Source organism: Seriola aureovittata, chromosome 6, assembly GCF_021018895.1.
Source record: "Seriola aureovittata isolate HTS-2021-v1 ecotype China chromosome 6, ASM2101889v1, whole genome shotgun sequence".
NCBI lineage: Eukaryota > Metazoa > Chordata > Actinopteri > Carangiformes > Carangidae > Seriola > Seriola aureovittata.
In genome coordinates, this window is record NC_079369.1 from 11,052,561 (window position 1) to 11,077,609 (window position 25,049).

General features: G+C 41.0%; 1 protein-coding gene across 3 annotated transcripts; it reads right to left on the reverse strand.

Moving 5' to 3' along the window:
- Window positions 1–158: 158 nt before the first annotated feature.
- ap3d1 (adaptor related protein complex 3 subunit delta 1) lies at window positions 159–24,687 on the reverse strand. 3 transcript variants are annotated; one of them, XM_056378336.1, is made up of 34 exons: window positions 24,387–24,687; window positions 21,394–21,489; window positions 20,375–20,455; window positions 20,108–20,188; window positions 19,909–20,016; window positions 19,572–19,701; window positions 18,847–18,986; window positions 18,396–18,469; window positions 18,224–18,273; window positions 17,718–17,767; window positions 17,259–17,307; window positions 15,335–15,480; window positions 14,705–14,853; window positions 14,361–14,591; window positions 13,497–13,728; window positions 13,153–13,298; window positions 12,842–12,983; window positions 12,337–12,408; window positions 12,056–12,131; window positions 11,572–11,771; window positions 11,012–11,085; window positions 10,605–10,628; window positions 9,100–9,268; window positions 8,708–8,851; window positions 8,212–8,265; window positions 6,516–6,626; window positions 6,084–6,239; window positions 5,513–5,560; window positions 4,311–4,500; window positions 4,036–4,124; window positions 3,840–3,925; window positions 3,512–3,633; window positions 3,230–3,309; window positions 159–3,064 (listed from the first exon to the last, which is right to left on the reverse strand). In XM_056378336.1, the coding sequence occupies exons 1-34, from the start codon at window positions 24,480–24,482 to the stop codon at window positions 2,969–2,971; spliced, it is 3,792 nt and encodes a 1,263-aa protein (XP_056234311.1). In that variant the 5' UTR covers window positions 24,483–24,687; the 3' UTR covers window positions 159–2,968. The 3 variants fall into 3 exon arrangements, with proteins under 3 accessions (XP_056234311.1, XP_056234312.1, XP_056234313.1); XM_056378337.1 differs by lacking the exon at window positions 10,605–10,628 and having other exon boundaries at window positions 24,387–24,686; XM_056378338.1 differs by lacking the exon at window positions 8,212–8,265 and having other exon boundaries at window positions 24,387–24,686.
- Window positions 24,688–25,049: the final 362 nt, after the last annotated feature.

Consider the following 25,049-nt stretch of genomic DNA (forward strand, 5'->3'; position numbering starts at 1 on the left):
TATAAATATATGTAACAACACACCTCCATACTAACACTGTTTTTTTCATTTGTTATCTCCTTACATATGTGGGTGTTTATTGGTTCAACTGTAACACACACACACACTCACACACACACACACACACACACAGAGAGAGAGAGAGAGTAAAGACTACATCAGCTTCTTACAGCCTTTACTTTTAATCAGGGTGGACTTTGTTTAAAGGGAATGTAGATAATTTATGTTACCCCCTTTAAAACATATATTACATTATACAGCTGGAGAACTGAGTATGGAGAAATAAAAAGACAGGACCTTCAGAAACAGAGTCATATAGGAGTATATTTCAATGTCACAGCCAAACTTGGTAAAATAACTCACTACAACTGAACCAATAGAGAATTAAGACAGAGTGGGTTGCCTCTCAGTACACTGCTTCTTGTGACCCGTTCTATTCAACTTCTTAATCGGATCCCTAAGCCCTGTGTGTCATGACAGCAAATAGAACCCCCTTCCTTCCCCTGTGTTTAATAATTTAAAACATTCAATAATATCACTTTTTAAAATTGTCTGATCTTAGAGTAGATAAAAACACAATACCATCAAAAACAGAGAATGGTCAAGTAAACTTTATATATATAAAAAAAAAAGACTATAAAGAAAAAGGACAAGATGGAATGACCAGTTTTTGTTTGTGTAAGCATGTCCATGGAACAGAAAACAGGAAATAAAAAGTGTACATTCCTAATCATGCAATATACACATTTTAATCAAATATTATGCACAGGAAAAATGATCAGAATCAGGACAAAGTATGATTGGTTGAGTCGTTTTTTTTTCAGTTTCACTGATATCAGTCATTTTCAAGAACAGGGAATACATACATACTCATTTTCTATTGACATTCCTGATATACAGCTGATCACCTCTGTATTCAGACTACTACTGGACAGAAGCTCTCATGGAATGGCTGACCTGATCTTCAGGTCACAGACATCATTATCGTTGTTATCTACAATAGCAGACAAATGTGAAGGGGTCTTATCAGTATATATGAACAGAGACACAACCAAGTCAGTTTTTATCTTGCTACTACTAGGTTAAGTCGTTCTGGACCAGGTAGTGACATGAATGACGCAAATTAAAACATCCCGTACCTCAGTGTTTTAAGAGGAGGCCATTTCTTTTTTCTTTTTTTTTCTTTTTCTTTTTTAAAATGGCCTTTCATGTTCATCATAACATGTCAATGCACAAAAAAGTGGCAAGGCAGTTTCAGGAGGGAAAAGAAACATTGGGGATTTATCTGGGTGCACACCAGCTGGGTGTCAAACAGCCTGAGTGCAGCTACTGTTATGCAAACGTTAAAAGTGGTGCTGTATTTGTTTCATGATTTCACATGAAGACAGACAAAACTCCATTCTGCTGTTGACAGAACATGGAAGCTACGTTGCCAAATACTGATTGAGAGGGAACCTAAAAATCACTGACCACTTCACAGTCTCTGCTTACAGAGAAAACAACTTCAGCAACCTGATATGCAGAGCAGCTGGTTTTAAAAACAGAGAAAGGCTGATAATGTAACTATGGCATCCTTTAGCTAATCAGTTTGACGTTTTCAGAGAAAGGAGTAAGGGCAATGATATAACATGAGCAGCTCTTCATGTCAGATTATTCTGTCGCTAATTTGACCATATGGTGACACAAATGAGGACCGTCAGCACCATAGCGGCCTCATAGGAATAACATGTTTCTGTATAATTACAATATAACATCTTCTATAACACTAACAACTCCAGCTATGAGTTGATGAAGAGGCTGACAAAGGTGGCATTGGCCTGACACCAAAATGTCCTGTGCTGAAACAGAAGTCTCACATTACACTTCTACTCTGGTGAAAGAGTTTCTTTCAATTACTCTCCTGTCTTCAAATTCATCCTTGATTGGTGAAAGGTATGATATACTGGAAGTTTGTGTTTGGGAAGAGGGGAGGTTGGGTCAAACTGTTGGATCAGGGAGCAAATATACTGGGGAGGGAGGTGGAGCTCTATGAGACGCATGAAGCGCTGGAGTAGGTCAGACTGCACAGCTAAAGGCACAGAGCAAAACCACTGATCTACTGTTCAAATCTTCCACAGTGCCACACAAGGATTCTGTTAAACTAACACTAGCAGATCTGCTCTGAGCCTTGCCAAAAGGCAAGTAGGGCAAACAGCTCTGATAGTAGTTAAAGACCCATGCCTTAAATGTAGCTTTGGTTTCATGTCTGCACTATCCTCACTACAGAGTCCCCAATTTTTCCAGCTAGGATCAGTCTGAAAAAGAGTCAGTCACATGGTTTTTCCAGGCCTAAACAGATGAGCAGCACACACACAGATGTTTAGTGAGCAGAAAGAAGGGGGCGAGACAAAGGCGCAGACAGGCTTTAGACAAAAAAATTAGACAGATACAACAAACAAAAACAAACCAAAGACAAAAAAAAACTTCAAAACAGTAAAAACACAATTCAACCATCAACGGCAAAAGTCCAGTTGTCAACATTACATTACATGACTGTCATAGACTGAATTGCCGACAGAGTAGAGGGTGGAAAGGTACACAGGAAAGAGCAGAGGATGCCGGGCATCCAGAAACAGGAGCTCAGTAGAGTCAAAGTCGGGTGGAAAAGGGTGGCTGTTAGGGGTCGAAAACCAGGAAGTAAAAATGAAAGTGCATTGCAGAGGAGACGGAGCATGTACACGGTGAGTCTGTAAAACAACATCAAGTGTCGGGGAGTGACCACAGAGCTCAGAGTGCAGAAGAACAACAGAGTGTGGGACACTGACGTAGAAGGTAAGGGGAAAGAAATCTTGCGAACCTCAGGACTAATAAATAGGGCGATAATTGAAGTGCCAGCCGCAGTGTTTCGTAACATGATTATGTTGTGTTACAGCGAGGGAGGGGTGGTGATGTGGCCTGGTTGGGGGCACCCTGGGGCTGTCAGACACAATCAGCACTGAGAGAAGGTCTGCTTGATCTCATCCAGCACATTCCCAAGCAGCGTCGGCTCGTCACATTTAGCGTCAATGGACACCGTCTGACCAGACTGGGAGAAAGAGAGTGGGAGACAGACAAGGTCAAGGTCATTATCAGAAAATGTCCTGTTTTGTATTTATTATTCATCAGTGGGGCAACAACAACAATTTGGTTTTGAATATCTCAAGCTACTGTTGAACAGATGATAAAGGAGCAATTTCACTTGTTCACTTACAGTTTTGACCAGCAGACAGACATGGTGACCCTGGATAGACCTGCTGTACATAGAGGCACAGGAGTCGATCCTCTCCACAACTGGTCAAACAAGACACAAGAAAACAAAATTGTCAGCAATGCTCAGAAGAATTGCGTGCGATTATTATGATGCTTATCTTGAATAACACTCCTACTGTATTCTGAATGTGCAACACTTTACCCATTTGGTCATTTTGTTACTTGTTTTAGGACAAAAGTCTGTCACTTGAGACAAACAGTACATGTCCTGGTGTATATGTACCAGAGAAGTGGTGATGGAAGCAGATCCTGGCCAGTAGGTGGTGGAAGGGCATGTTCACTCCCTCCAGTCTGACAGAGCTGCCCTTCAGGTCCCCTGATTCCAGCAGCTTTGCAAATGCATCACTAACCAAACAGAAACAAATCAGTTTTCAATTTCACCTTGTCCAGGACCAAGAGCCAAGACAACTCAAAAAAGAATAGCCAAAATTTCGTTCCTTTTAGTGCTAATATTCATGGTGCTCAGAGGATAAATCAATATGTTTTTTTGTGATACAGTGACATTTCCTCTACCCACAAAAAAAAAAAAAAAAAAAAATGTAATCACCAACCTGTAGCAAGGAGTAGTGATTAGGTAGGAGGTGCAGGTAAAGTGCAGTTTGAAGTCCAGTTTCTCATGAGTGGAGTCCTCCTCATTCTGGGGGAACACACCACAACAACAAATAAAGATAATCAGTGACATAGTGACACATTGACATGTGTCAATGTTTGTTTTTGCTGTGTGTATGTATGTATTTTCTGACCAACCTTGACTATGAAGGTGAGTGTTCCCTTCAGTTTCTGTGACATCACAATGCTCTGCACAGTGAAGACAAATCGCGCCTCATTGGACACCCCTGACCACAAGAGAAAAGGTTACAGTTACTTGATCAGACTTAACAACACTTCCCAAAGTGAGGTTTGAAATATGCACCATTTGAGAGCAATATTGTGAACACACTACATAAAGTGCAAAAATCTGTATATTATAATTGTTGTTGTAAACCATCTCTTGTATTACAGATGTGCATTCATTCACCAACCTGGTGGAAGTTGGAAAGGGACAGTGAGACCATCATGTGGACCCGAGCCCTCTGGCCTCTGCAGCTTGGAGTTGAGAGAGTCCAGGACGTTGAACTCCATGGATTTGAGGAAGCTGTCACACTTGTTTTCAAATATGACAGACACCACGACCTGACTGCCGTCCTGCAGGTTCCCCTGGATGTCATATACCTTAGACGGGGGGGGGGGGGGGGGGGGGAGAAGAAAATTATTTTTATTAAATAAATTATATGCAAGTGGAATTACTGTTTAAACTCAGGCTGTGTATTTTTATTTTTTTATTTTATTTTTTTAATTTGACCAATAATTATTTAGAGGGAACAGGCAGAAAACACAGCAAATCCAATTCATCAACCCAACACCAAAGCACACATCACTGTTTTTCAAGAAACCAGTCTCAGCACAAGGAGAAAATCAAAAGGACAGAATCATTCTCAGAAACTGATGCAATGCTGCTGTGCTGTGGACACATTAACCTAAACTGCCCCAGAGGCCAGTCTGTGAAGAGTAACAAGAATACAAAGAAACACATCTAAACAAGAGTTTTAATAATATTCTGTCACTGACAGAACTTTAACCAATACCTGATCAGCATCTTCTATCATCTTTGAAGAGAGGGAGAGAAATTAGAGATCTGCTACTGGGGCCTAACATAACTTGTACATTAATATAAATATCCTAAACATGAACATTTGCACGTTTGTCTATGCAGAGTAACAGTGTAAAGGTTACAATTTGCTCAGTGTTGAGGAACAAGTCAGATTTTTCCCAGAACCTGGATGTTATTATTATAACATTGTACTTATTAATTTATTGTAGAGACACGAGTATGCTGTGCCATAGCAACAAGTCAGCTGAGGGCAAACATCATATGTGGCCAATCACATTTCTCCTTTTCAGTAATCTGACAACAATGTGTGTTGTCATAAAGCGAGCAAACCCATTTCTAGTGCAAACCTCTTCATCATCCTTCCATATAGTAAAGTGAATGAAAGGATATAAACATGATCAAATCGGGCTAATAAGCAATGTATATAATCTGATATTAACAGCAGTGATATTGATTATATCTTTAATGATAATAAACGATTAACTGTTATGACCAAAATAAGGCCAAATGGTGAAAATGATGAGTAAAAAACCAGAAATTTTCTTCAGCAACATCCCATTCGCCATCACTCACCATCTTGATGTAGGAGTTCTCAGCCAGCAGGCAGTAATTGGACATGGGCTGAAAAATGAGACGAGCTCAGGTCAGATCAGGCATTCTCTGTCAGTCAAATGCTAACTAGGCAACAGGAGCTGCTTCTACCTGGCTGACGCATAACATGCAAGGCAGAGTGTGTGTGTCTGCAGTGGTAAGTAGGTTTAAACAGTGGGAGCGAGGAAGATCATGCGGGCTACATGTAGCATTAAGTTAATTGGGGCTTTGAGGTCAGTGTCTTGTTTTTTTTTCGACCACGCAACAATATTAAATCAGGATAAAAGAACAGAATGACGCATTCAGAAATTCAGAAATCATTATTTCTTGCAATGATGAAAACATTTAAATATAAATAATGCTATAGACATCAACATGAAGTGGATGGTTATTCTCACACATCTGAGTGGAACACCACTACATTGGGCCAATCCTACAAAATGATTCTCAACTTTACTCTCAATGCAGAAAATAAAAACATTCATGAGTCATATTCAGTTTTCATTCACACTGGTGACATCAGGCTGTTAAACGCTGATGAAAAAACACTGACCGGCAGAGGCTCTTCCTCCTCCACGGTGCCATTCTGCACCGACTCCTCTCCACCTCCGTCACTGTGGTGGTGGTGGTGATGATGCTTCTTCTTCTTTTTCTTCTCCTTCTCTTCCTTCTCCTTTTTCTGCTTCTTCTTCTTGTGTTTGGAGGATTTCTTATCATTGAAAACCCACAGGGAAGACAGAGACAATTTATGAGAAATTCTAGACATTTAAAACTGAATCTGTAATGAAACCTGGCTACTGGTAGAAATATTTCCCTAGAGACTACATTCGAAATGGCAGGTCTCTGGTCATCATTTACACAGACTTGTGAGAAGAAGAAGAGCTGCCAATGTGCTGCATCCTGTCAGGTCACTCTGAACTGGGATCTCTAGCACCATAGCCAAACTTTCTACTTTGTAATTATCGCATCATCAGTGGTGACTCACAGTCTCCTCCATTTCAGTGTCTTTGGGTTCATCAGGCTCTGAGTTTGGCGCTGTGCCCGATTCCACCTTGGGCACAGGGGCAGCTTCTGCTGCTGCTACTGTAGCTGCTTCCTGTTCACACACACACACACACACACACACCACACACACCCACACACACACACACACACACACACACACACACACACACAAAAACACAAACACATAAAGGCATTAGCAAGAGCATCCATAGCATGCAACAACAACAGCAGTGTGCCACTTCTGTGTTGATAGAGGTAGGTGAAGTTAGTGAGTTATCCCATTCATAAAAAAGTCATTCATGATCAGCTGCAAACTACTGAGCTCTGTGATACCACAAACACAAACCTGAGTTGCTCATGTGTTGCATGCAACAATACTAACCAGCCAAATGAGCTAAACCACAAATGAACCTGCCCGACAAAACCAACAAGTATGTTATGTGCAAGATCAGCTGTACTAACCAACCATACAAGCTGCTGCTCCCATAGTTAAGAGCCTGAGGATCTTAGTGATAACCTATGAGTACTGTAATCTCTCTAGGTCTAATTCTAATGTTTTTCTCGAGTGACAGCCAATACAAAAACAAGTCTTCCACCAAGGCATGTTGAGGCATGTCTTTGAAAGGTCCTGTTTCTAGGTTAGCTGTTACTTTGGGGCTAATAGCTCACATGATTGAAATCAGAATTCCTCAAAACAAAATACCTGACAGACCTGATTTTACTGAACTCACCCTATATCTAAAGACGAGATAGTATGGAAGGTGCAAAGCCTGCGCTAACATCTATGTTTAATGTCAAAAGCAATGTAGCATGGTTTAAACAAGCTGAATGCATGTCCATGCTCATGAAACATTTGCAAAGCCAATTCTGTGATTATTTTCAGTCCTGAATTGTTTACATTCATCTCTACTAGCTAGTGGCCTTCTTCCTCACTGTATTTGTTGGCACATTTCTACGTTTCCTGGTGCCTTACCACAGTCAACTATTGTATGTGTGCATTCATCTGCAGTCTAATAAAATGCAAACTCATTCATAAAATACTGCTTCATAGAGTACTTATCCTTAGGTTACCTTTACCTTGACCCTACTTCAAACAATATTTTTAATTTAATATCTGAAAGGGTGTTTCCTGTTTCTATGTGCACAACTAAAAACATCAAACAGCAACAAAGACAGGCGTGACCCCACCACAGAGGAAGCAGTCAGAGCACACATGTGGTGACGCAGTGGTAACAGTGACAAAAGGAACTGACTCCAGGCCAGATTCCAGAGAACCTCAGACAATCTGCACTTACTTATCACCACCACCAACACAACAACAACCACTTTGACTTCAAGACCGACACGACATCCAGCGAGCAAACAAAAGCTGAGGAAGAGAACCACTGGCAGTGTGAGACAAACACACACATGCTAGAAAACAGAGGGGGGCTGGAAAATGGGAGAGGAAAAGTGTTATGTGACCTGTGAAAGAGAGGAAGTTGTGTCAAAAAGTTGAGGTGTGGAAGATGAGAAAAAACAACTGATCCATACTGAGAGGCAATAGAGGGAGAATGCATGGCCAAAATGAACGTATGAGCCACATCAATAAAACATGGGAGTTATGAATGAAGAATTTGGGAACTGGGGAGGTGAGGGGAAGAAAGAGAGAGAGAGAGGTGGGGTGGTGACTCAACCTGGGTGTTAGAGGGCACTGGAGCGTTTGAGAGCCAGAAATCCAGATCCGAAACCTAGAAGAGGAAGGGAGGGAAAGGAATGCGAGGCGGTGAGAGGGGTGAGGGCCAAACAGGTTCTGTATCTTACTACTATTCATGAAAAAGGATACAGAGATTACACCGTTCTGTTTCATGAATAAATCAAGTATTTGGCAAGAGACTGCACAGTCGGCTACGAGGAAACTGATACTTGATCTCTAAAGCTGACTGAAAGAGAGGCTGGGAAGAAGCAATGGAAGCGCTGAGTCAATGAAAATGATCAAAGATATCCGTTTGCGTGTAACCTTTTAGCAGAAATTGTAGACTATGTATAATGTTATCTTAAAGTCATTCATAATTATGAATTTTAGATCAGATAATTTAATTTAATCAGGTTTTTGCATTAAATAAAATATTAGATACAAACTCTGTTGCTAGGTAGAAAACAGCCATGCTCCACCCTTTTATAAGTGTATACCTCAGCACTGGTGGAAGTGGGCGGCGCTGCCACCTCACTGGTTTCTTCTGATTGGACCACGGACTCGTCTGCCTGACCCCCCAGAAGATCCTCCTCCTTTTCTTCATGTTTGTGTTTTTTCTTCTTCTTCTCTTCTTTGCTCTTCTGCAAAAACAGGAGATTAAATTCAGCTCTGTGTCACAGTAAGATTGAGAAACACAACTGCTGAGTCATCACACCAAAGTGGTTGACAGCTCGTCGTTGTTCTTCCCTCACTCAAACTGCTCCCTATAATCTGATTTACTGGTTTTAAGAAGCAGTTTCGTCAGCTGGACAGAATGAGGCGAGTGTGGTTTCCAGCAAGAAAGGAGGATAATCCTTGAGACATAAAAAAAAAGGCATTTTAACCTCACCTTCCTATCACTGTCTTTATCTTTCTTCTTCTCCCTCTTTTCTTTGCCGCTCTTCTTCTTGGGTGCCTGTGTGGCAGCACTCTCTGCATCTCCATCTTCTGCTGGGCTTTTTGGAGCCTCTGCCGCACGGTGTGACCTGACTGGTAGCTTCTCACTGTCTGCAAGGGGCCTGGACAAACAAAAGAGTACAGATACACGTCTGAACTTTGCTTGGATGAGGATTTATGACATCCATCTGGAGTTAGTGTTATCATCTGAAAAATTTCTTCATTCTTTTAATGAGCATTAATTTGTTAGAAAAGGTGAACAAGGCTTGTAGGGTGCAGCAACCTATTGAATTCAGGCACATATTCTGCAGTGTGTGGCAGCCAGGACTCATTCAAAGCATTGAGTTAAGCCATTCATCTGGCAGAGCTGGAAGTCCTGGACATTCCCAGACAGCTAGAAACTACACTAATAAATTCCTCCATATTGAACTGATATGAGCTGTAAAGTTTATTTCCCCAAAGCCTGGCCCTTGTAAGTAGTAACCACATTCACTGCAGCCCCCTGCTGGCTCCTCTCTATAAAGACACACTACTACTCTGTCATTAGCATACCATAGCAGTAATACATACAATGTACGTTTTTAATTGTCTTTTTTTCCGCACTGTAACTTTAATCAGTTTAAGTCTGAGAAAACATGACAGAGTCATTACTATTGAGGCCAATTTTCTGTAAAATAAAGTTACAGATATGAATGTAAATGTACGGCTATATAGTCATCTCCAGATGTTCAAAGTACTCTACTACACAATTGCTACTCTTCTTCACTGCTTAGTCAACAACATGGGTTTAACTCAGTAGTACTTAAACCATTTCAATAATCTAAATTACAGCATTGATCTAAGGGCACACATGTTTGTCATTTCCACCAAGGGCAGACAATGAGGATGTTTGTTTTAGAAAACAGCTAGTGAGAATTTGGAGGCATCACTAGTCTAACAAACTCAACTGGGGAGAATCTGGGAACTTTGAGCAAAGTTTTTCATAGAAAAACAAGTGCCAAAATGCTTTTAGGAACCTATTCCAGGAGGACAGGTGGGGAAAGATTAAGTCCTGAGAAGATCAGCAGCAGCCACTTAAAATTTGTCTTTTTCTAGGAAACTGTCACTTTTATCAAAGAGACATCTCTTTTATGGGCAGGGAAATTATAGAGTTGTTTGTTTAGAAACAGCTGCTGATATTGTCAAGCTTATACAAGTTTAAAAAGAATGGAAGCAAGGTAAGAGAAAAGGCATACTATATAGTATACTAGGTCAAAAGCTACAATGAAACAATAGCTATTGAAAATAAAAGGAAAGAAGAGCAAAAGGAAGCAGGTACAGCAAACTCCAAATGAGTAAAGAAAGGACAGCTATGTTAGCGAGAGGAGCAAGACAGCTATTTGTTAAGAGAAAGAGAAAAGAGAGAGGCAGTCCATGTACATGTTGGAGCCCAGGTCCTGTGGCTGGAGTGCTACTCACCTGCGCCCAGCCGTTTCCACCAAGCTGCCCACACAGAGAGGCAGTAATGGGTGTGTGTAGGCATAGAAAAGAGGAAGCAGAAAGCAGAACGCCATCAGAAGGAGTCAAAGGAGGGAAAGGGCCAAGGCACATCGGCTGTGACGCTGTGGCCGGGAAGCTCAAGATATAATCAGGAATCAATGCTGAATTACTTAAGACGAGAAAACATCCAATTCATATAAGCTTCAGTGTTCCTCAGCTTTTTCAGATTTGGGCTGAAAATCAAAGTTTCAATGACTGGTTGATTGGCTTAGACATATTAATGATGGGTTTCTACAACTTAAGCATTGTGCACTAAAAGTAATTTGAAATTTATACAAAGGTCTGTGCATATGTTATGCGTTAGGATCTATATAGTGTCAACTCACTTGTCCAGGTCGATGTCCAGAGCTTTGTGAGGGTCATTGGGGTCTTTGTCATCATCATCACTGGGTAAGGCATTCTGAAGCAATGAGAGGTTGGAAATCAATAAAGGAGCCTTAACATCTTTTCTAAACTCATTGATTACAATGATACACACAGAGAATGTGAAGACATCTGTTGAGATGCCGACTTCTAGTCTCAGAGCTGAGAAACAAATAAAGCAATGGCTGTATTTAATTCTGACAGATACATTTCCACAGTCACAGTTTCTCACAGCTGGAATTACTGTACTGAAACAATAACAAGGTCAGACTGATGTGTAAAGAGTATTATAATTTGAGGATTTTCAATCCATCCATCCAAAACTGATATGTTGCTCTACATTTGGAATCATTTTAATAACATGAAAACCACAACTGGTAGGAGAAAAAAAAAATTGTTTTTAACACATTTCCCCATTTTATGACCCATGATTCAGGCTTTTTAAGTGTGTCTTACTATTCATAACATTAATTCTAATGTTTTCTTATAAACTTATTTTGATGTTTACACAGCTCCAGCATACCTCTGGCATCTCCTCCGTAACTATGTCAACCATGTGCGCAGGCGTGATGTCCTCCTCGCTCTCCGGGCCAGAATCATGTTTCTTCCCTCGTCCAGTGCGCTTTTCTTTCCTCTTCTTCTTCTCCTTCTTCTTCTTCTCTGCCCTCTCTTTCTGCCGGCGCTCCTCCTCCAGCTTGACGTACTGGTCAGACATAGGTAGACCTGTGGGACAGGGGAACACCATGGCCACATTATAAAAAGACAGATACTAAAAAAAAACAAGTAATATATAATATTTTAAGAATCATCCAAGTTTAAAAAGAAACAACAGCAGAGAAGGTATGAGCAGATGATGAGAAAGAAAACTAGTAATTAACTAACCCTGAACCATTACAGCATTGGCATTATATATAGCATGATTTCTACTACAATGACAGAAAAGCAAACCATTGACATAATATTAGGAGTCATGAGTGTGACATTAGTGTTTTGTAGTAGTATCCTACCTGGGACTTTGAGAGGCACACTGAGGTCAATCTGCACGACTGGGATGTGCTCCACTCCTGGGGTGTCCTGGTAAACCTGCATAGAAAAAAAAATTGGTTTAAAACATGCTGAAAACACGGTTTGGTAGTGTATACATTTCACACAAAAGTCTGACTACATTTATTCAATACACTGTATATATATATATATTTTTATTTATACAAGTCAGGTTTTAAACAGACTAGATTAAAGAGAGACATGCATACTGTACTTAAAAAATAGTGATGACTGGTAAACCAACCTTCTGAGACGATGGGGAGGCCTTGATGTAGAATGGGTTGTTGGCTTGCTCCTGCTTTCTGGCTTCTCTCCTCTGGGATTAGGGACAAACAGCAACATGAATTAAATCAATGAAGAAAAGCGTGCCTTGGTTATAGCATGAGAGGGGAACCACATGGGAAACCAGATTTACTGACAGTAGAACTCTGAGAAGGTAAATATTGCTCGTATTATTTGTTTTGGATAGAATATGCATGATTACAGCTACATGGACAATCACATTTGTCTAATTTTTGTATTTTATATGAATGTCTTGAGCATTTCCAGGTATGAATGGCATTTGAGTGACATAATAATATTTTCAAATAACCTCCAAAAAGCTGTTAAGATCAAATATTTCAGTTCAAAAATATATATATATATATATATTTTTTTTTTTAAAACATGCAGTATTGTAGCTCTGAACTACTTGTGAAACAATAATCCTTGTTGAAATCCGCAAAAGCTACAATCATTGATGAGCTTACTCTTGCCAACTCCTTCTCGTCCACCTCTGTATGACGGGGGCGGGAGTGTTTTGGCTCCTCCTTGGCAAAAATAGCCTTGGGCTGCTCATCCTCAGACTCGCTCTCAGATGGAGGCTCGTTGATCCAGGCATCCAGGTCCAGACTGCAGAAAAAAACTCAGTTACACCTCACAGTTCAAGACTCAAACACAAACATAGGAATGTATCAATTCAGTTATGCCTTGGATTTTACTGAACAAGCTTTAAAATGAAGTGATGTCTAACTTTAATATTGCATTTTTAGTGTGTGTGTGTGTGTGTTCGCTAACATACCCTTCAGGAACAGGCACTTTCTTCTGTGCCTTGGGGGCTACAGGGTTGAGTTCTCCAGCAAACAGAGCGCTGACTTCCTCTGCTACCTCTACATCTTTCTGCTGCAGTTTCTGGATGTACTTGACAAGCTGCAGGATGCAAGACGCCTGCAGACATTGACAGTATGTCAAACATGTAAATTAGCACAGGTATCTATCAGATGTGTATGCAGGGAGTAACCTTGTGAGGTACGTAATGCCAAAGGTCAAGAGGTCATAAGTAAACATATGTACTGGTTTTGGCAAAAGAAAAACAAACAAACATGTGACTTATGCCTCTGAAATATGTAGCTCTTCCTCTCTTACCCTCTCTTGCACCTCAAGGTTGGCGCTCTGGACAAACAGCGGTAACCTGTCTATCATCAGCTGGCTGGTTTCCTGCGCGGTTGTGCTGTCCGTGTTCCCCTCCTGGCTCTTCAGCACGGTTGCAAATAGCTTGGCTGCATTCTGCACATACACTGCCTGTATGTGACCTGGTAGGGTGGCCACCTTTGGCCGTAGCATGGCCTCCAGCGTCTGCATAGGGTTCTCCAGGTGTCTAAGTGGAGGAGGAGCATTTCTGTTATTCCTGGTTTACTACTCCCTACACTCATAAGTTACAACCATATACAGTATTAGTATTAGTAGGACTATACATTTGGGCTTGCTGTAGACCAAAGGTAGTGCATAATTACCATCTAATGCAACAAGTGCATGAAACATGTTGGATAATGTTTCCATCTGAAGATCCATGATATTCCAGACATTTTTTTACCAACAAGAATCCTACTATTCATTTAATATTTGTGAATTAAGAGACACCACATGTGTCACTGAGTCCAATTTAGAGAGATGGATTAGCTCTGCTGTACGTGTGAAGAAAATTTCTGTTAGGTTAAGGTGCTAGGGCCGGGTTAGCTTGTACTAGAACGATAACAGAGTAGGGAAACACAAGAGTGGGAAGCACAGGATCTGAGCAAAACTGTCAGTCATTTCCCTATAGATTCATTATCACAGACAACTGAGGTAATGGGATATCTTACTATCACTTTACACTCATGAAAGCTTTATGCAGGTCTGCTGTTTTACTATTGTTTACTAAAGGACAGATAACTGTGTTGGACTTATATACTTATGTCTTCTTATACCAGCGTTAAAATAACTGCATTCCAATGGGAGAAATCAACATACTCTGAGAACTCGCCGCAGATCCAGGCTGCAGCGTACAACACTTCACAGATGCCGTTTCGTTGCATGTTGCCAGTCAGCAGGTGGGCGTTGTCCAGCAGAGTGGCCATTTGAGCAACAGCAAAGACCCGGATGGCTTTAACCCGAATAGCAACATCGAGCATCTGAGAGGCGATGAGATGGCCATGCCGCGTGCCCTCTAATCGGGTGAGCTCCACCAGAATACTGATATACCTGTCAAGCAGATAAGGAGAGGTGCAGTTCAGTGACATGTGCCAGATTGGAAGTCTATTTGGGGTTGATACATAAGACAAAGCTACTGTGGAGTTACTGGCTAAGAGACTGACCATTCAAAGTTGGTGATGTACTGGTAGTTGCTCTGGCTGCAGATGTCGATGATCTTGGTGAGAAGTTCATCTCTGTAGGTGGTTCCTTCTGCTTTGTCCACATGCAGCATCAGCTTCTTTACAATTTCCATCAAGTTCTTTTTGGATACCTGGAGAGAGGAAACACCAGTTCAACAATGATCAAAGTTGAATGTATTAATGAAAATCTAGACCATTAATGATAAATTCAGGCTAAGACAGACATATCTAAAAATAACTGCAATTTTAATATCTTAAAGCACTGTTTAGTTTCTGTAATTGATAATCACTTTAATTTATCCATTGGGAGAATTGTCTGACAGGATGATTGGTTTGTCTTTTTTACACATTGTTTTGGCTGGCTACTGAGTCACTGCCTGGTAAACCCATTTTTCTGTATGGTACAAATCAAGTCTGCTTGTGAAATACAACAAGAAGCAGCAAAAGAAGCTGCTTCCTGCCTTGCTTGGAACACAGATAATTGGCTAAAAACTAACAATGAATCATAGATAATTTGGCTCTAAAAATATAAACCAATACTTGAACAATTCAACTGAACATTAGCTAAAGAATAACTGTAGCAATGTAAAAGTCCAAACTTTGGTTCCATACCATGCCATAGAGCAGGTCGAGAGCTCTAAGGCGGATGGACTCATCCTTGTCGTCCAGACACTGGAGGATGAGGTCCTTATGAGACTGCACCGACTTGGGGTGGGTCTTCAGGATCTTTGACATGGCCAATAGGCCAAGGTACTTCACTACAAAAAACACACACAAACACACACACACACACACACACGGTCTTAGCGTATTTAAAAAGAGACATATATGCATCATTAGTTCTCTGCGCCCTACCAAGAAAAGGTCAGTTTGATTCTAACCTCAATCACCTGAATTTATTCTCTGCATAAAGAGCAAACTTTGTTTATAGATATTTTCTCATTCAAGATCCTATAATTTATAAACATAGCTATTCTTACTTGATTGTGACTGCAGTAATAAACTGTCCATGGTTTCCAGGGGACAGAGAACTCTTTTGGATTGGACTACTTATTCAAAAGTGTCACTTTATACTACATTTCCCTCCATCTAGTCTCACAATAAGGCCTAGCTGGCTGTATATAGAAATATTCACATGTAAATACAGTATGAACCAGTTACTGTTGTTATACTTAATTACCATAAAAAAATAAAAAAAAATCATATGGAAATGACACACACAAACACAAACTAAATACCAAAAGGTAAGGAACACAAAACACACAGAACAATGGAAAGGACATACAAACATATACACATAAGACAACACACACACTGGACACAGTAGTTTTGTTTTGCTTTATCCTCTGTTGTATCTCTGGCAGCTTTTCCTACTCGCCGAAAAAATGGTTAAAATTCAGAAATCTGCTGAATCACAGCATTCTGTCGATCATCTAATCCGGGAGAAACAAATGCCTCTCAGGTTCTTGGATCAATAAGTGCGTGTGTGGTAATGACCTTGGGGTGAAGTGAGGCTGGTCACTGCAGTGACTACATTGCAGAAATGACCAGGGACGTGGACGCTGTGTAGTTGCAGGACACAACGAATCTACCTCTGCTATGAAAAAGTGACTGGAGCAGTTCAGAAAAATGTTTCAGAAAAAATCCAGACTGTGTGCAACTTTGTGTTGGTGACAAAGGCACAATTGCTCAGTGAAAAATATTTCAAAGATTCTTTACTATGCTACGGCCTTCAATCAATTCCTTCTCAAGGTTGTTACTGTTAAAAGAAAGTGTTGTGTTACGTTGCATAATCAACAAAAAAATCTAAATGCATCTGGTGCCTGCAGCAACACATAATACACCAAGTATGTCACTTCACTTTCTTTCAGCCATCTCAATTAAACTCAAAAGTGTTATATATGTACTTTGACTTCCAACATGGCCTATTCCTTTTTTACTCAGGGCTCTGACAGGCTCAAGTTTGTTACTTTACCTTGTTGACTTTATCAGTTAAGTACTTCAAAACCTTGGGAAGATCTAATCTCTCACCCCTTTATTCATCAATAACAAATTGTTAAAGTGGATAAAGAAAACCTTAAACCACCGCTTCACAGTCTGTTCTATTAACACCAGACATCTATACTCTACTCCACACACAACTATCTATGTATGGGGGATCCAGATAACTCGAATGACTGGATGCAGCAGCCCCCGCTAACCAACTGGGAGTGGGCAACTGAATGTATTTACAGAACCCTATGTTTGATAATAGCAAACTGACAACTTTTACCACTTTTAGATCGCAACAAACTGAGAAAAACAAGCTGTAAGTTGTTCACTTTCTCTGTCATGCACAGGTTTGGTGTAGATGTGACTGAAGTGAAATGGTATTCCAAGCAGGCCATCTAATTGAGAGTGGGAAGGTAAAACGGTTCGAGTTATCCAGAGTCAGGGGGTCTATGTTGTTGTCGTCTAAAAGGGTGGACTGTTCCATAGTCAGAAACACGCAGACAATGAGAAAATGACACACTGCAGGCATTGACAGAGGGCTCACAGTTCTGGTCCGAGTCTTCTATCAGGATTCGCAGTTTCTGCACACAGAGCTGAGGGAGAGAGGGAGGGGTAGACAGAGAGAGAGAGAGCAGGAGAAAAACAGAGGGGGAGAAGTGGAGAGCCATTAACATCACTGTGAACCTTCCATTCCAGTTTCAGTCTCATCATAGGGGCACAATTCAAACAACAAAAATGAGAGAAACAGAAGTGGGTGAAATGGAGCCTATATTAGATGGTGCAAAATGACTTTTTTATGCATTTCTGAAAATGAAAACAACTTTGCTTGCCTGTCTGACATTTGCTTTGCACTTAAACTATGTTAGGACAGACAGATGTGTGAAGAGAAAGAAACTGGTGAAAGCATGCACTGTGATTCAACTGGAGTGGAAAGGGTTAAAAATCAACAGATAAAACACATTAAAGTGCAGATGGAGGAGTGGACCTCAGGCTTCCGGCTTACCTGGATACTAGCACTGTGGTTAGGCATCCCAGAGGATAAGGAAATCAACACTGTAATACAGGGAAAAGATTAAATTAGATCTGAATGTGAATTAAACATTTTGTGAGAAGAAAAAAAGAAAAGGTTTCAAGATGAGGATTTGTATATGAACTTCTTAGTAATACAAAAGTATCCCAAAAAATCCACAGGGTAGTTAAAAGTCAGTTTTCAAGTTAATTGGTAAATTCAGGTTAACTGAGTCAAGCAGTGTTTACAAAATCATGGTTTTTGCATTAAGTAGGACTGAAAAAGAGTAAATACAGAGAGAGACACTGTTGCTATAGACTACATTTCTGTAAATTGGTGAATTTAAGAGATATTCCTGAACATGGAGGCAAAATAAATAAATAAATTAATACATTTGAAAGAGAAGTGTTCACTAATATACCACACTATATACATATACAATATACACACACTAAACTGAGTGAGACCACTACACCGTCTAACAGAATAACAGCACTGACCTGCAATCACAGTGTTGACACATTCATACAGCAGTGACATGGCAGAGGTACTGTGAGATAGGAGGACGAGGTAAGAAACAGAGAGAGAATGAAGATTATTATTGTTGTATTCATCACATCGGATGACTTTTACAATCTGAGAAATGTTTAGAATTTAGGGATTTCATCTCACCTGTGGATTAGGTTTGTCAGAGGTTCGATCAGCTTCTTCCCCAATCGTGGCTCGAGTGGTGTGAGGGCACCAAACTGTAAATAAAACAAACAAAAAAAACAGAGTACCATGACACATTTAAACTAGATAAATAGAGAAAAACATAGGGTTTCTACAATTGAACTATTGTATGTTACAGATGACCCTCATTACATTTAATGAGTGCTATAGTTTACCTGCATTTTATTCATAATTGCAAGAGAAGGATAAGGTGGTTCTTTTGACATAAACAGAGATTTCTATGCAATGCAACCTGTCATACGACTACACTCCAACAGGTCTACAGAAGCCAGCTCTGGTAGAGGAACTGGAATCAATTCCTCTTTTCTGATGGATTTATCCCTTTACAATTGGTGCTATACTGTCCAGCACAATTCAGCAAACCCTTGAACATTGTGTCCTGTTGACTAACCAGCTTGATGATCTTAATGAGAACCCAGTTATTAGTAGAAGAGGTCATGAGTTTGAAGAAGAGCGGGGCCAGAGACAGGTAGTTCTTGGGATTTCTCCGGGCAAGCTCACAGATAACATTTACTGCTGCTGACTGCACGCCTAAAGAGGAGAAAACACAGAGGAACAAGAATGATTAAAAACTGTGACCTGTGTGTTTATTGGGTTATGGTAAATTAAGCATGGCTCAAAATAAGTATGCAATAACACAGGAGTACAACACAGAAAAAAATGTATAATATATATGCAGTTTCAGAGTCTCAGACCAATAAAAAATGATTCACTAATAAAGAGTAAATGAGTGAAACACCACTGGCACAGCCCTTGTTATACGCAATAAAACCAGATAAATGTCCTGTGAGATGCTTTTGTCTGTGCACCAAAAATAGTTCTGTGAACCTCTGTACAGTCCCAGACAGCCCTGACAGAATCACAAATGAGCCTTCCTTAATCTTATATTCTTGGCTGCTGAATAATTCACAGGGTTCAGGTGACAGAGAACGCCCGTCACCAGCAGTGCCAGCAGTGTATATGATTTAGCTACCTGGAAGGAGAAAAAATTTATTTTGCCCAAACCAAAAGGCACACTCAAAAAATAAAAAAAAGAAAACTTTATTTTCCTTCGGAGCAGTAAATTGTGGAGAAAAAGCTTCGGGATTATGGAGAATATGGTGCATTTCCTGATACCTGGGTCTGGATCCTCCAGTTTCTCCTTAAGTCTTGGAAAAGCAGGACGCAGGGACTCTGGGTACTTGAGGAACACCTTGTACATGATCAACACTGCTTTCTTTCTGATGTAAGGTTTAGTGTGGGACATCTAGGGAGGGAAAAGAACAAAAACAGTAGAGACAGTTTGTTCAACCAGTTCAAAAAAGGAAAAAAGGAGTAACACCTTGTCTTGACTGCAAAGTTTTAAGGTAAGATGGTGGAGAAGTTGGGGGTGGGGGGGCTTCAGTGAGAAAAAAAAAACCCAAACAGGATAAACCCTGTGGGTAAACTTCTTCACATACTCCCCATGACTCACCAGTGTCATGATGTCATTGGCCAGGTCCCGTGCCAGGTCGGGGGTAACGAAACAGGAGAGGCCAGTGAGGGCAACACCAGTGTCATACTGGTTGGGACTGCTGAGATCCTGCAAGTCCATAAGACAGAAAAGGTTGGCTGAGGGATGAGAAACAGTCAAGAGATATTCATAGAGGAAATAGACCAAGACTATAACTGACCTTTCGGATTTGATTGGTTGTCAGCATGATGACATCAGTGCTCTCGTGAAAGCACTGTGAAGCCGCCAGGTAGCCTATCCTCTGCAGGAAAGACCAAGCAACCAGAGAGAATTATATGTTGTGCTGCATTTTATCTCTGTAACTGGATACTGTTTATTTCAGTACAATGATACTATCACAAGTATTTACCAACCTGCAGCAGTTCCATAGAGTTTCACCTAATCAATCTGATCAAATCCAAGACTAATCATTATATTGCAGTCGTACCTTGTATGTAAACTTAGAGGAGCTCATGACTTCAACGATGTTGAAAGCAGCCCAGCTGACATCGTAGCCCAGCATCTGAAGCTGTAACACAGGAAAGAGAGGAGAGAGTGAGAGATGTGGGTGAACAGAAGGAGGAGAGGGGCTCTACACTGTCCCCTAAATGAGTTGAGCTGAAAGCTCTCAAAGACATCACTGATGCCAATCGCAACAAGCCATCTACACCTAAATGCAGGCCTTGGCTATAAATAGAAAGAGTACTTTCATTTAAGCACCAATTGCACACTATTCACAATAAGTGCTGCCTTCTGGCTCTGTAGTGACTACTCTTCACCTACAAAAACAAAACATTCACATGCAGCTCTGTACAGCTCTCTTCTACAAATGTATGAGGTGGTTTCTAACCAGTCCCTTCTTTTGCCCCTAAACAAGGCCTGAGCCAAAACAATGGGCTTTGATTCAGCATGACGCTGTTTGAATATAAAAGATAATATACAAAGACTGAAGTCTGCGTGTGGTTCCCTTCTACAGTCATCACAGTTTGACAAAATGTTCCATTGTGTGTGTCAACACACTATACCACACCTGCAGAGCATAAAACTGTTTGAACATATTGGAAGGCACGAAATTCAATGCCTGTTCAAAAAAATTTTTCTACCCGACTTATGTGTGTTGAATTAATTGTATTTAAGAGAGAACATATGTATAAGATTATTTTTCTTAACTGCTTTAGATTCAAATTCCAAACCACATAATCATATACTGCAAATGAACCAAATCGGATCTGTTTTGTTGTTTAGTTTCTTTTGTCATTAATCTTGGGTGCTGAATATCAAACTGATTATCCTGCTAGTGCTATAGGAATAAGAGACTCTGGCATCATTTTCGTAGGTAGTTCCTCAAAGAACACAGATGAGGTTGCACTGAGAGCCACACACAGTAACTACTTGTTACTGAGTTTATCAGTGCCTGTGTACCAAGCAGAAGTGTTAGACAGAAGGAGTCAGTGAATGGTATCTTACGTAGGTGAGCTTGCACACAGCATTGGCTTTGACAGCGATGTTGTCCTGCTTGAGCTCCTGTTTGATCTCATCGATGCATGTGGAGATGTACTTGGCCTGAGGGCAGACAAAGGAAAAGGACAAACAACAGACATCAAATTAGATTAGGTGGAGTAATATCCAGAGTTGGAGGCTGGTTACCATGCACCGAGACAATCTGGAAAATCCAGGTCTGCCCAGTTTTGCTTTCCAAGACTCTAGCAAGCAAGGGTGAAGCTGAAGCTAAAGTCATAGTGTAGATGTCATTTCTTAATATGCTTCTAGCATTAGCCAAAATTCTTCCACTCAGAGGTTAGGGAAAGCACCAGGTCTTTAAGTCATACGTCAAACTCAAGTCACAAGGTTATGGGATTCAAAGTTATGCCAAACCTAACCTGTCACCAAATAAATGACTTGTGTCAGAGTATGCTCCACAGCTGAGCTAGCACAGTTTCATTGCTAAAATACATAATTTTGAATGTGGCCGTGGCTTGTATACCACAAACACTTCCTCTCCTCAATGCTATTACTGGCATACAACATAAAACAGTACCACTTGTGTATGTCACACAAGAACAAACTGTCCATGCTTACAGACCAAAAAATATTAAACACGATCATGACCAAAGGATTAATCTGTATCACTTTAATTACACTGTTGCTAAACACAGGCTGTTTTATGTGGGTCTAAAAGGTAATGGGTGACTTAACAGCTCTTCCATCCAATGAAGCATTTTAACAAATGAATGTTTCCAGGAGCCTCACACCTGAATGAATGAGAGACAAAACAGCTGCTATATAAGCCTGTGCTTAATACACAGGATTTCCAGAAATAGTGAAAGAAGTTAAATTCCATTTGAACAGTGGAAGACAAGCTCAGATAGGGCAATCAGTCAACCATTGTTGAGAGCACCCATGCAAAACAAATACACACACATATAGCTGTGTAGACTGTGAGAGTGTGCTGGTCATGTGTGTGCAGTCATGAGACAGCACAGTGACAAGAGGGGGGGGCGAGTCCTGCTGCTCCTGGAGGAACTGTTGCTAACAGGGCTGGAGGGCAGGCAGGGAGGATTTCAACACACTATCACCGGACGCACACAGTACTACTTCTCCATCTCACACTTCTTCAATGACCAATTCAGAACCCATTGAAATAACTGCAATAGTTGTCACAGGGCCGAAGCAGAAACCTTTCTGCCAGTAATGCAAGCTGAGCTGGAGATGTACTGGAGGGACCGCTCTTTCTAAGTAAGAATGAGCAGACTCAGTGCTAGCTGATGCTAACTAGTGCTACACCTTTTCTTTCAACAGACAAAGGAGGCCTAAATTCCTACTTGATACCTCCTTGAATTACACTTAGGACATAACCACACTTTTCTTCAATATGCCTGTTGTTCTAAAGGTGTGGAAGAGAGAGTGACTGAATGGACCGTGCAAAGACTCAGCACATAAGTGGAAAACAAATAGACTGTATGAGAAACTGTGGGCTGGCCAGGATAAAGTCAACACACACTCAGGTGTAGACACACACGCACATCATATGAATATTTCAACAAACTGTCCACTGTTGACTGGGCAACCACCGCCTTATCTAGGCTGCCCTGGTTGAGTTACCACTTGCGAACTGCTTAGACCATATGCTGAATCAAGAGATCAAGCACTGATGGCCTTGCACAGAATAGCTAATCTAAGTGATTTTTTAAAATAATCAAAATCATGAAGACACAACACAGATGACATTATACCATAGGAAAATCTGTATATAACTGATTTGGACTGCTGATTTAGCTCCTGCATATAAATTGCTTCCCTGATTAGATGGTAAGCAGGGCAAATCTGTCACAAGACAGAGTCCCATCCAAAAGCTACCCTCAGGTGAGACAAGCTACCTCTACATTTCACACCTGACCTACAGCTTGAGACAGGTGTGCCCAGCTCTGCAGCTCTGTGCAACAATACCCCAGGGATTCTGCTTCATTCCCACCATATGTTACTACCTGACATAGCCTTTTTACAGCATGAACAGGTTTAGACACAGCCAGCAGCCTCAGATCTTTTATGGGGAGAGGGCTGATGTGAGAGATGGAAACGTGGCTGCCCCAAATAGTGCCCTCTAATGGCCCATCTCACCCTACTCCCACTCATGTCTGGTGCTGTGATGTAGCCAGGAGCCTGTCCTCACCCACAGGCAGAGCTGTGACTGGGATGACATCACCTTCAATCACTGATGGGGTGTTCTAAACAAGACCCTCACTGATTCATTTCATATGTTTTCCGAATTTATACAAGATGCATTTTCATATAAAAATCCATACTGGTCATATCTGTATTTTGAAAATGGGAGATGTACAAGTTAAAGGCCTCTTTCACCCACTGTCATCAGAACATCACCTCATCCATTCAGCGCTCAAGTGACTCTGTTGTCCTCAACTCAATTAAGTGACAAATGTCAATGGCAAAGCGAAAACCATATCCTGCACATGAAGCAGTCACTGGGAGCTAAGCAGCAGTACCCTCAGGTGTGCTGCAGGAGGGTAATCTGGTAAATTGTGATAAACTAGCTAGCTGCTTCCTCTAACTGGCTCTCAGTTAGCTGGGTTAGCTAGCGGATAGTAACAACCCCAGCTTAGCTGCTTAAAACATGACATACAACGTTACAATAAAGTTAGTAACCGTATGCATGCCATGACATGTTATATAGCAAACATTAAATTAGCTTTCAGTCGGCTGCACTAGCTGCTGAAAACGACTGTTTTGAGTAGCTGTAGCTAGCGGGTGAAATGACTGAGCGGACGCTAACGTTAGCTGACCAGCCAGAATACCTAACGTTCATATACCTAGCGTCAGCTATTAACGTTAGCTAGCTGGTCAACGATAACGGTAAATGCAATGTGTACTGTGACTTAAAAACATTTATGAATGTGATGTTAAAAATGTTTCAGGTGACACCAATTGTTGTTTGGTTATTTTACCTCATCTTCCTTGTGATTCCTAATGCCACGTACTAAATCCTGAAGATTTTTATCGAACATCCGATCGATGCTCCCTTTGACAATCTTCAAAGCCATGTCTGTCTCTGACTTGTACCGCTTCTAAGTGTCCTGCGGGGCCAAGCTCCTTGCAGAGGTCTAGTGGGTGCCAACCGACCCGCTAGACTGTCTCTCATCCACCCGGGTACCGTGTGTGCAGTGTCCGCTGCTGTTTACCAAGCCCGGGCAGATGAAGCTGAGGCCAGACGGGGCGTCCCGTGCCGTGCAGAGACGCTGGCAATGGATCAGTATAGGAAATGGCTGACAAAATGGCGTCCAAAGTCAGCTGACTTCAGTATCATGCGAGATTCTCATATGGGAATCAGTGGAATTAAAGGTCTAGCCCCCCCGCTCAGAACGATAAACTGTTGTACCATACGGTTAGTTTCAAAATAGTAACACAATATAAAATCTTTCTGGCAGTCTAGCAGGCAACTACTTTAATGAGTCCGATGAAATTTCAACCAGTCATTCAAAAGCCTAAAGTATTGCAGTAGGCTATATTGCATACAAGAAGGCTGACTATCAATTGCGTAACAGAAAGCAACAAATAATCAACTAGGTTATATGGTGATGCGGTTGGCAGCAAATTAATTAAAAGCACGT